The 12,103-nt window shown below is 40.2% G+C and overlaps 1 protein-coding gene across 1 annotated transcript in view; it reads left to right on the forward strand.

Annotated features, from left to right (window-relative positions):
• Positions 1–2,104: 2,104 nt before the first annotated feature.
• NPAS2 (neuronal PAS domain protein 2) overlaps positions 2,105–12,103 on the forward strand; it is a 122,461-nt gene continuing 112,462 nt past the window's right edge. The window contains exons 1-2 of the mRNA XM_006887859.1: positions 2,105–2,139; positions 6,621–6,769. Of these exons, the coding sequence (XP_006887921.1) occupies positions 2,105–2,139; positions 6,621–6,769 (184 nt within the window). The remainder of the gene's footprint in view (positions 2,140–6,620; positions 6,770–12,103) is intronic.

Raw genomic sequence — 12,103 nt, forward strand, 5'->3', positions numbered from 1 at the left:
GCACTGAGCATTGAGAAGCCAAAACAAAAGGACAATTTCAAAGCTGCTGGAGCAATCAAAACAAAGTATTATAACAGAAAGCTCAGAGAGCTGGAACTGGAGAATAAAAAGGGAGAAACTCACTCAGCATTTCTCAAGCTGAAAGAACTAAAAAACAAATTCAAGTCTGGAATTGCAATACTTAAAGATGCTATGGGGAAAATCTTGAATGATCCAACAGCATCAGAATAAGATGGAAGGAATCACTGTACCATCTCTTACTAACTGTATGATAATGTCAAGTTACTTGATTTTCTCTGCTTTTCCTATGAAATAGAAATGATAACGGTGCCTACTTTAAAGGATCACCATAAGGATTAAAGGAATCGACATATGTAAAACACTTTTAAAAAGACCCGTTAAATAGTAAGAACATAGCTAAAATTGCCTGTTACTTGTTCTGAGACCCCAGTTCCTATAATGTCCAATGACATTATTCTCTTTAGAGAGTATTTAGGCATATTCTCTTTAGAGATGATAATCTATGTGATTCTTGGAGCCTTGTGTCTAAAATTAAATACTGAGGCTTGTATCTGGGATATATATTAAAATGTATCATTCAATCTCACATTCTTGCCCCCCCAACAAAATAATAAGAACACGAAGAACCCAATTTAAAAGTGGGCAGAAGATATAAACAGGCACTTCATAAATGAGAAGGTGTGAATCGTCATTGAGCAAATACAAAGATATTTCATAGCATTATCGCTCATATTGTTGTCTAGTTGGAACTCACTCATAGCTGGTCCTCCAACAAATCCCCGAGGCTGTAAATTGCATGGGAGAAGTTTGCTGATCTCTCTCCTGTAGAACCACTGGTAGACAAACTGCCAAAGCAGCACTGCCTTTGGATTAGGAATACAACTCCCCTACTGACTACACCACCAGAACTCCTTTTAAATAACTCTAGTTAGCACTAAAATATTAATTAAAACCACAGTGAGAGAACACTGAACACAAACACTCTAAAGATCAAAGTATAATAAATAGACTGACATTACATTGGCGAGGGTGTGGAGCAAATGGAACCCTCTTAGCTTGCTAGGAAGAATGTGAAAACAGTACAGCTACTTCATGTAGCAGTGTCTTATAAAGTTAAATGCACATTTGCCATATAGCCAAACAGTTTCACTCCCATGTATCTAAGAGAAACTATAACACATGTCTCTACAAAGGCATGTGCATAAATATAATAATGTTTTTAATAGCTCAAAACTAGAAGCAACCCAAATGTTCTTTAACTACTTGTTGTTGTTTACCATAGAGTCGGAACAGGCCCATATCTGACCATCTGGAAAGGTTTTCAGAGACAGTTATTCTCATGGGAGGAGAGTGCCCATCATTCTCCTGCAGAGCAGCTTGTGGCCTCAAACCATGCTCCTTTGGAATTGACCTCAAACCACACACCTTTGGAATTGCAGCACAACTTCTTGGCACTAGGCCACCAGAGCTCCCCTATCCTCTAGAAAAGAGATAAACAAATGTACTTGCTGTGCATCACGGAGTTGGATAATGACTGAGGATGGCAGAAGAAGAATTGATGCCTTTCAGTTATGATGATGGAGAAGAGTATTGAACATATCATGATTCCAAAAAGAATAAACAGGTTTGTTCTAGAAAAAGTGAAGCCAAGTTGCTCCTTGGAGGCAAGGATTTTTTTTTCTTTTATTTTATGCTGGTTTACATACAAAATTTAGTTCATATAAATTGTTTTTCACACTGGACCTTTTCCCTTTGGAAGCAAGGATTTTGAATCTCCATCTCACATGCTTTAGGCATGTTGCCAGGAGGGACCAGTCTTGGAGAAGGACGTCATATTCAGAAGGGTAGAGGGACAGCACAGGAGAAAATGACCCCAAATGAGATGGATTGACACAGTAACTGGGCTAATGGGGGTAGGTGTGTCAGAAACCGTGAGACTGGCTCAGGATAGAGCGGATTCACGGCTATTTAAATAGGGTCACTATGAGTCACAGTTGACTCAATGGCACATAACAACAATATATTCATACAATAGAGTATTACTCAGTGGTAAAATGATATGAAAAAATATATATGCAACAACATGGATAAATCTGAAAAACCTTATGCTAAATTAAAGTCAAAAGACACTCTGTGCTTGCTCTATGATTCCATTTATTAAAAAAATGGTGCCACTGTGTATCTTCAAGTCTGAACCAACCCAGCTGAATCTCCAGCAGGTTTTCAGAGGGAGTAAATCATGTGAGAGGAGATTGTCCATCTTTCTCATGAAGAGTAGCTGGTGAATTCGAACCACATGCCTTTGGGTTGGCAGTGCATCTCTTTACCATTGAGCCACCAGGTGCCATAGGAAATTTAAGAAAAGGCAAAACTAAGAAGACAACAGAGCATATGAACTTTATTAACTTTGTAAATATACCAGTGTAAATTTTTTTTTAAAAATTTAAAAAATGTTAAAAGACAACAGCTTAGTGGTTGCATGTGACCATGTCTGCAGGGGGGAATTAGCAGCAGAGAGACATGAGGGCACTTTTTTAGAGCATGGAAACTGTTGTATATCTTTACTGCGATGGTAGGTACACAATTACAAAACAAAGCACTACACACTTGATATGGGTACATTTTGTTGGGTATAATTAAGGCCATTATCAGAACCCTTGGGTATTGCAAATGGGTAAGGGCTCAGCTTAAAACCAGATAGAATTGTTGGTTCACTTCTCCTTGGAGCTCTAGGTAAGTACCTTGTAAGAAAGACCTGGCCATCTGCTTCAAAAGATCCCAACCATTAAAAACCCTTTTGAGCCCTCTTCTTCTTAGAAGACACACAGACTAGCAGCAAAGTCAAAATCTGCTTGATGACACTGGCTTCGTATCTATTGAAAACGAAATTCCAGAGGCTGTTTCAGTAATTTTCAGATGGCTGTCCAGAAGCCTTGTGTGTGGTTAACTGGAAGAACAGACCTTCTTATCAGTAATAGGGTCATCTCAGGCTTGTTCTTTTCCAGGCCACCAAGTCACAAATCCAGCTCTCAGTGGTTATTTCTATAGGCCATCACAGGGTATCCCAGGCAGAGCCCAGTAGGAACAAGCTTGTGCTTCTGTCACTAATGATACAAGCCTTCATCATATTCCCTGGCAAGCGATGTTTGTAGTCATTACACTCATTGAAGAAGAGAACAGAGTAATAATGAGCTGGGTGCTATCAGCTCACAAATAATTCATAATGGGCAAACTAGGACAGGAGCAGAACTTTTTTTGGCTAAGGAGGTTGCATGTCACTCTTTAAATCTAGGCCAAAAATTTATTTATAATGCATAGACAGTCTCTCAGAAAGTTAAAAGCTTCCTTTCTTCTCTTCCATGTGTTTGAACATTGCTTTTTGCCCTGGACTTGCAAAAAAGCACTTCAGCATCTTATTGCCATCAGCCTGTGATTGTGAGAATATATGTGAACGTAGTTTCTTAACTAGAAACGTGTGTAGAAATTCCTTAAGGAATAGGCAGATCTACCACAAAGGACTCTTTAAAGTTTAAAAGAACAAGGGTGTCACTTTGATGACTAAGTCACCTGACCTAAGCCATGGCATTCTTAATTGCCTTATATGCATGTGAAAGTTGGGCAGTGAATAACGAAGATCAAAGAATTTATGGCTTTGAATTGTGTTGTTGACAAATTCTGAATATTGCATGGACTGCCAAAGGAACAAAGAAATTTGTCTTGGAAGTTCAGCGAGAGTGCTCCTTGGAAGTGAAGCTGGTGAGACTTCACTCTCCATACTTTGAACATCTTAACAGAAGGAACCAGCCTCACAGTTGATTAAGTGGTGGTGTTGTGCTGGTGACTGGGGGCCATCAAGTCAAGTACTCATAGTGACCCTGTGAACAACAGATCAGAGCCCTGTCCTATCCTGTGCCATCCTCATCATCTCTGACACTTGGACCATTGCCTCAGTCCCTATATCAATCCATCTTGCTAAGGATCTTCCTCTCTTTCACAGACCCTCTACCTTCCCATACATGAAGTCCCTTTCCAAGGAGCAGGCTCTCCTAACAACATCCCCAAAGTATGTGAGACCAAACTTCATTATTTTTGCCTTTAAGGAGCACTTTGGCTACACCTTCTGCAAGACACATCTGTTTGTTATTTTGGCAGTCCATGGGATATTTAGTACTCTTCTCCAGCACCACAGCTCAGAGGGATCAGTGGAGGGTCAGTGAAGGAGAAGACAACGAGACCCTTGATGAGATGGATTGATCCCATGGCTGCAGCAGTTCAGGCTCAACAGCAATCATGCAGTTGATGAGGTCTGGCGTTGTTGTACATAGGATTGCTGTGACTTGGAGCCATCTTTGATGGCATGTAACAGCCAAAATCTGAGAACAGATTGAAGCAAGAGAAAGGCCAGAATAGAAATAAGACCTTGGGGACATTTGAAGAATTACTCCAGCTATTATCATGGGTATGGACTGCTAAGAGAGCAAACAAGGTTCATCCTAGAGAGGGTGAAATCAGGAGAGGTAAAACCAGAGAGGGTGAAATCCTTGGAGGCAAGAATTCTGAAGCTTCATCTGACCTACTGTGGACATGTTGCAAGGTGGAACCAGTCCTTGGAGAGGGACGTTATGCTTGGGAGGATGGAGGGACAGCACAAGAGAGGAAGACCCTGAATGAGATGGATTGATTCAGTGGCTGGGATAATGGGGTAAATGTGTCAGAAACAATAAGATTGGCACAGAATAGAGCAGGGTTTAGGGCTGTTGTACATAGGGTCACTATGAGTCGCAGGCAACTCAACAGCACATAACAGCAATAACAACATTATCAGGAACAATACAAGCTATGATAGCATCTGTATAAAATAGATTGTAAAATTGTGTGTTAAAATAAAACAGATTGTGTGTGATTTTGGAGCCCTAATGACACAGTGGTTAAGTGTTAGCTAACCAAAAGACTGGAGATTGAAACACTCTATTCTGCTTCTATAATAATTTACATCCACAGAAATACAGGTATTTCTACTTGTCCCAGGGGCTCACTATGTTTCAGAATTAACTTGATGGTTTGAGTTTTTGATGTGTTTTTAAGTGGTAAAGGACAAACAATGGTTATGATCATCAAGCATGACAGTGAGGAGAAGAATATTTGGAAGTTCACGGATACCTAGAGACATTGATACCTATCTTATGGGAGATCTGGTGACCTAGTGGGTATGGGCTGGCACTGCCAACCCAAGAGCATATAATTCAAATCTACCAGCTGTTCCTCAGGTGGGTGATAGGCAGTCTCTTCCCATGTGGTTTACATCCTCTCAAATCCCACTGGAAGGTCAACTAAGAGTCACTTCTTACTCAGTGACATTGAGTTGAGTTGAGTTGATCCCAAGGTAGACGCATCTCCTGATGGAAACTCACAGAGTTGTCAGAAACCAGCATCACCCTCAATTCTGATCCACATTGACTCACAGGTCTTGATGATTGGTTTTTCCAGAAACCTTGATGCCAGGACTGGGAGGACCTGGATTGGCAAACAGATGTGTTGTGTTTGATGGGCTCCACAGTTATGACCTCTATTTCCTCAGTTAACTGATTTTCTGGAGCAAGTCCAGGAGCAAGTCCCTCTTAGATGACATTAGAAGGGGTGGATCAGCTTTCCCAACCCTGATCACCTTTAAGTAAGCTAGTCCTGCAGACCCCAGCATCAGCCTTGGGGTCCATGACGGTCTCATTAAATATCAAGTTGGCTTGAGTGGCACTGCAGGCTTGTTGAGAGGGAAGGAACTGTTCTTGCATTAAACATGTCCCGTCTGACCATGTAGAGCAGCACCTTTGTATCATGATTTCCTAACCAAATTCTTAAGGATTCTAGGGTTCCCCAGAGATGTTTCATGGGTACTCAGAAGAAGACCTCTTTTAATTAGAGCCACTCCACTGATACCTGACCCATAAGTGCTCAACGAGTATGTTGTTATTCATCATGGTTCAGCCACATAGGGTACTTGCCATATGCTGGCCCTTGCCTTGTCCAAGGCTTGCACATGGTCTTGTGATAGAATGCCTTGTCTGGCCAGCAGGATGGTGAGCTCTTTGAAGCAGTGGCTAGGACATAGCCCTTCCTGTCCCTGACTCTAAGCTAGACACTCAGGACACTTGGCTGCCCCTGGTGACTTAGCACCAGAGACTAGGTAGGGTGCTCTGGGTTGCTGAAGTCATGGTTTGGTTTCATAATTGGCTAAGGGAGGGGTCAAAGTAAACCATTCTGGGCTGCAGCCATCTTTGCAAAACAGCATGTTGTTTGCTCTTGGAAGTCAAAAGCTCTATGAAGTCAGGGTGACCAGCAACTGGCATTGGAGCTGCTCTGTGCAACAAAGCATCTGAGTCACAACTTATTATTAATGCTTTCTGTCTCTGTGGCCAACAGTCTAGCAAAACATTTTTCTTTTTCTGTCCCCACCACTCAGCTCTGAAAGTGACTGATGGTACCTTCCTTGAATTTTGATAAAGTGTTTTCCGCAGAACATACTCTGATAAAGTGTGTTGATCTCATAAGAAAGCCTGTAGGACGTGGGATATCCCAGTAACCTCTATGTTTCATGTTTACAGAGCTTCTCGAAACAAATCTGAGAAGAAGCGTCGGGACCAGTTCAATGTTCTTATCAAAGAGCTCAGCTCCATGCTCCCTGGCAACATGCGGAAAATGGATAAAACCACCGTGCTGGAAAAGGTCATTGGATTTTTGCAGAAACACAATGGTAAAGGACACACATCTTGGGTTTCAATCCATTCCTGCCCTTTCCGTTTGCTGAAGACTTCATCCACCAAGTCTTCTGGTTTGTTCTCTCTGTCCTCCAAAGCCCAGTTCCCTCAGCCTAGACGTCCTACTTTAAAGGTGTCCCACACTTTATCTTAGCACCATCTCCAGTAGGTTTGAAAAGGACATGCACCTCCCACACAGCTTTCTGAGCCAGAGGGGAGAATCCAGAGGAGCTACACAAGGAGCACCCAGCCCCAGCAGGGCGATCTTAGCAGTGGAAATGTCTTGATTAAAAATACCTGGAACAAGCTTTTGCTGTTGTGTTCCCACACAGCCCTGAACAGTTACAATACTCAGTCTTTATTTTCCACTGGGTTAAAGTGCTCTGGTGTCTCCATCATTCTTTGCTACTGCGCCTAAATTCTTTGGGTTTCTGAGCTACACTATTAAAAAAAATTCAAATCAATTACTTAACATGAAATTTTTTCTTTTCCCTCCAAGGAGATATCACTCAGATACCATAAAACTCACCAGCTTAAACTCTACTGTTTAGTGACTTTCGGTGTATTCACTGAGTTTTATAACCATCAGTACATCACTACTGTCTATTTTCATGATTCTTCAAAGGAGTTCCATACCCATAAGCCATCACTCCCATGGCCCCTTATGCCCCAGCTCCTTGCAGCTGCTAATCTACTGTCTATCTCTATGGATTTGCTAGTTGTGAATATTTCATACAAACAAGATAATAGCTGGTCTTTTGGGCTTGACTTTTTACTTAGCATTCATGTGGCGACATATATCAATACTTAATGTTTATTTTAATGACTGAATAATATTCCTTTGTACTGATATACCACACTTAGTTTATCCATTCATCAGCTGATGGACAACTGGACTGTTTCCACATTTTAGTTTTTGTAAATAATGCTGCTATGAACTTCTGTCTAACATTTAATATGAGCATCATGGTTTCTGAGTAAGTCCATGGTTTATGAATCTCTGACTTACGGAAAAGTCATATTTATCCTTTAATATTATATCAGTTTGCCCTAACTTTGAAATAATATAACTCTACTCACAACAAATTCTTCATCATTATCATTGCTACTTGTTGCACAGGCAGCCTTTAGGTGCACTAAAGTAAGTCTAATTAAGAACCATATGCATCTTTTTTCAGTTTACCTAAATATACATGTAAAAGTGGAATTGCTCATCATATGGTAACTCTGTTTTTAACTTTCTGAGGAACTGCCAAACTGCTTTCCACAGAAGCTGTGCCATTTTTTAGGGAGCTCTGAAGGCATAGTTCAAGGAGAGTAGTACTGCTAACCCAAAGCCGGCAGGTCTCTAGTGATTCGACTCCAGCAGCAACTCTGCAGGATAGAGATGGGCAGTCACCTTCCCCTGTGATTCACAGCCTCAGAAACCCGATAGAGGCTCACTGTCAGTTGAAACCAACTCCACAGCAGTGAGCTGGGCCGTTTTGCATTCCCATCAGCAATGTATGTGGGCTGACTTTCTCCATATTTTTACCAAACTTAGTATTACCTTCCTTTGTTGTTTTGATCCAGTTGGTTTGTTGTTGGTTTGTTGGTTTTTTTTCTAAATTATAGCTTTTCTTGTGAGTGTAAAGTGGCAACTCATTATGGTTTTCTTTCACATTTTCCTGCTGATTAATAACACTGAATGTCTCCTTATGTGCTTATCTGACATTTGTATATTTTCTTTGAAGAAATGTCTGTATAAATACTGTGCCCATTTTTAAACTAGTTACCTTTTTCCTTAATTTCCTTACATATTCTAGATACTTCATCCTTATTAAAATGTAATATGTGAGTTATCTTTTCACTCTCATAATAGTATCATTTGCTGCACAGGTTCCTAACTTTGATAAAGTCCGGTTTATCTGTGTCTGTATTTTCCTTCTGGAGGACATCTACCTGGCTAACAGACTGGTATTCCCATTTGCAAAAAAGATGATCTGACTGTGTGGCAGTTATGAAACAATATCATTAATATCACACGTAAGCAAAATCTTCCTAGAAATTATGCTAAAACAACTGGAACAGTATATCAACCGAGAACTGCCAGATATACAAGCTGGATTTAGAAGACGCCATAGCACTAGGGATGTCATTTCCAATGTCAGATGGCTCTTGACTGAAAGAAGAGAATACCAGAAGAATGTCTATTTATGTTTTATTGATTCTGCAAAGGCACTTATCTGTATAGGTCACAACAAATAGTGGCTAACATTGAGAAAAATGGGAATCCAAGAACACTTTATTGTGCTCATGTGAAACCTGTACTTAGACCAGGAAGCAGTCACACAAACAGAGGAAGGAAACACTGCATGGTTCAAAATCAGGAAAGGAGTTTATCAGGAATGTATCCTTTCTTCATACCTTTTTAATCTATATGCTGAATAAATCATTCACAAGGCTGGAGGAGGAATGTGGCATCAGGATTGGAGGAAAATTCACCAAAAAGGTACATTATGCAAATGACACAACCTTGCTTGCTGAAATTCAGGAGGGCTTGAAACATTTGCTGTGAAAGTTCTGTTACCAACTCAAAGGCAGGCAGTTTAGATCCACTGGCTGTTCAACAGGAGAAAGGTGGGCTGTCCCTTCCCATGTGATTTACCTCTTAAAACGTGCTGAGGACATGATGACATACAACAACAAGCCTTCTAAACCATGAAAAAAAAATTATTTTTGTTAGTAATCCACTTGTGGTATTTCTGTTTTAGCAGCACTAAGTCACTGAGACAAGTTACTTTTGCTCTAGATGTTATAAGACCATTGCTTCCTGCAAAGTTTCAAAGATTTGCATCTATGATTTCTTTTAAAAATTTCATTGTGTTTAAGTTTTACATTTCCGTATTTGATCCATTTGTAGTCAATTTTGTATTACCTAAAACAAAGTTTTAAAATAAAAAAGGGTGTGCATCAGAGTAGTTTTATCCTTTTTCCATACCTATTCCACCTGTACACTGAGCAAATCATTCTAGAAGCTGGATTCTGTGGCCTCAGGATTGGAAGAAGACTCATCAATGGCATATGTTATGTAGATGATGCAACTTTGGCTCCTGAAAATAAAGAAGACTTGGAACACTTGCTGCAGAAGATCAGAGACTACAGTCTTCAATATGGATCCCATCTCAACACCAAGAAAACAAAAATCCTCACCAGTGAACCAATAGCAACATTGTGATAGACAGAGAAAATATTGAAGTTATCAATGATTTCATTTTACTTGGATCCACAATCATCACCCATGGTAGCAGCAGTCAAGAAAGAAAAACAAGTGTTCCATTGGGAAAATCTGCAGTCAAGGACCTCTCCAAAGTGCTGGAGAACAAGGATGTCAATTTAAAGACTAAGTTTTGTCTGATCCAAGCCATGGTCTTTTCAAATACTTTTATGAATCCGAAAACTAGACAGTGACTAAGGCTATCAGAGGAAGAAACAAAGCATTTGAGTTGTGGTGTTGGAGAAGAGTACTGAATATCTCACATATTGCAAAAAGAACAAACAAATCTGTCTTGGAGGAAATAAAACCAAGGTGCTTCTTAGAGGTAGGCGTAGTAAAACTTTGTCTCATATACATTGGGAATGAATGTTCTCAGGATGGGCCAGTCCTTGGAAAAAGACAGCATGCTTAGAAAGGTGGAAGGTCAAAGAAAAAGAGGAAGACCCTCAACAAAATGGATTGACACAGTGACAGTGGCAATGGTCTCGAGCATATCATGAATGAGGATGACACAGAATGGGACAAGGGTCAGATCTGTGGTTCATAATGTGGCTATGGGTTATAGTAGACTTAATGACCCCTAACAATACCAAAGGACATCATACCTGGAAAGATGAAGGGTCAGCGAAAGGGAGGAAGACCTCCAACAAGATGGATTGATAAAATGACCTCAGCCATGGGCTCTAGTGTATCACAGATGATGAAAGTGGCCCAGCATAGGGCGGGGTTCAGGTCAGCTGTTCATTGGGCCGCTAGGAGCCTCACTCAACTCAGCGGCACCAAACAATAACAAAATAAAGTTAAGATAGGAATCCACATTCCTCTTTGCATGTCCTATCAGTTGCTCTACAGCATACTTTCTCTTTTTCAAACATATCATACCTTCTTAAAGGTGTGACACACAAACAGTAGATAGTTGGTTCATAAGTATGAGTTGAATTCATTACCATAAAGTGAACACAACCATCCAACTACTACCTCAGTCAAAAAACAGAAGGCTCCCGAGCTGCTGGTGTTTCCTGTGGTTTACCAGAAATAAACTCTATTCTGACTTCTGATCTCAAAGGTTGGCTTACTCAGATAGTATCATGCATTGTGCATATGTTTATGAGGCTCATCCACATTGTTCTGTTGTATAGTTTGTTCATCTCTGTTACTATGTAGTGCTCCAACAGAAGAATTTAACCCCTGAATCTGTTTTTGAGCCTCCATCCTTGTCAAATCATTCTGTCTCTCTTTTCTTTTCCCCTCAATCTCTTTACCTCCGAGCACAGACCACGCCCACCCTGCCACTCACTTGCAGATGACAATCTCCATTTAAAAAAATAGAGAATAGTTAAGCAGGTTCAGGAGCTGTAAAAATCAGAAAAGGCAGAATTCTTTTTTCCTTAACCATGGCACTAAATATAATAAAGTCAAAGATGTCAGTTATTGAGAAAATAATTATAGTTCTTCTATGCTTTTGGTGATGCTTTTTTTTCACCGAACATTTTCCTAGACAAGATGATTTCATGGAAGAGGGCATGGCTGGGATATCTGAAAGTTTCCTTAAACTTGTTATTCTTATATTGTTTCTTTGATAATTGTATATACCTATTAAAAATGTGACAGTAATGATACAGCCTCCTTTTCTATTTTTTCCTAAATCTGCCCAGGGGAAAGTAAAGAACATGTTAATTGCTTTTGTTAAAAGTCAGAAAAGAACAATCAAGTGGGATTGAGATAAAGTGTTCCGGTGGCATTAAATTGCTCCAGTAATTTAATCAGAACACAGTCATGCATCGCTTTAACGCCCACAGTGTGTTCTGTGAAAAAGGACGTTATGTGATTTGGACATGGTGTGAACTCTGTATCATAGTCTGATCTTGTTTTTCCTTCAAGCCTCTCAAACAAGCTCTGTGCCTTAGGAGTGGTCCTAAATCTGCCGCGATGCTTCAATCCATGACATTTGCAATTTTTCTTTATTGGATATAGGTTTCTTTGCCTTTTTGTGAGCCTTCTGGCTTTCAGTGAAGTTGGTACTTTTAATAGCCTTGAAAACTTTGTTTTGAAGAATCCTTGTGATTGTCATGTG

The sequence above is a fragment of the Elephantulus edwardii genome, unplaced genomic scaffold (genome assembly GCF_000299155.1).
Source record: "Elephantulus edwardii isolate Elephantulus edwardi_28Jun2011 unplaced genomic scaffold, EleEdw1.0 scaffold00062, whole genome shotgun sequence".
Lineage (NCBI taxonomy): Eukaryota > Metazoa > Chordata > Mammalia > Macroscelidea > Macroscelididae > Elephantulus > Elephantulus edwardii.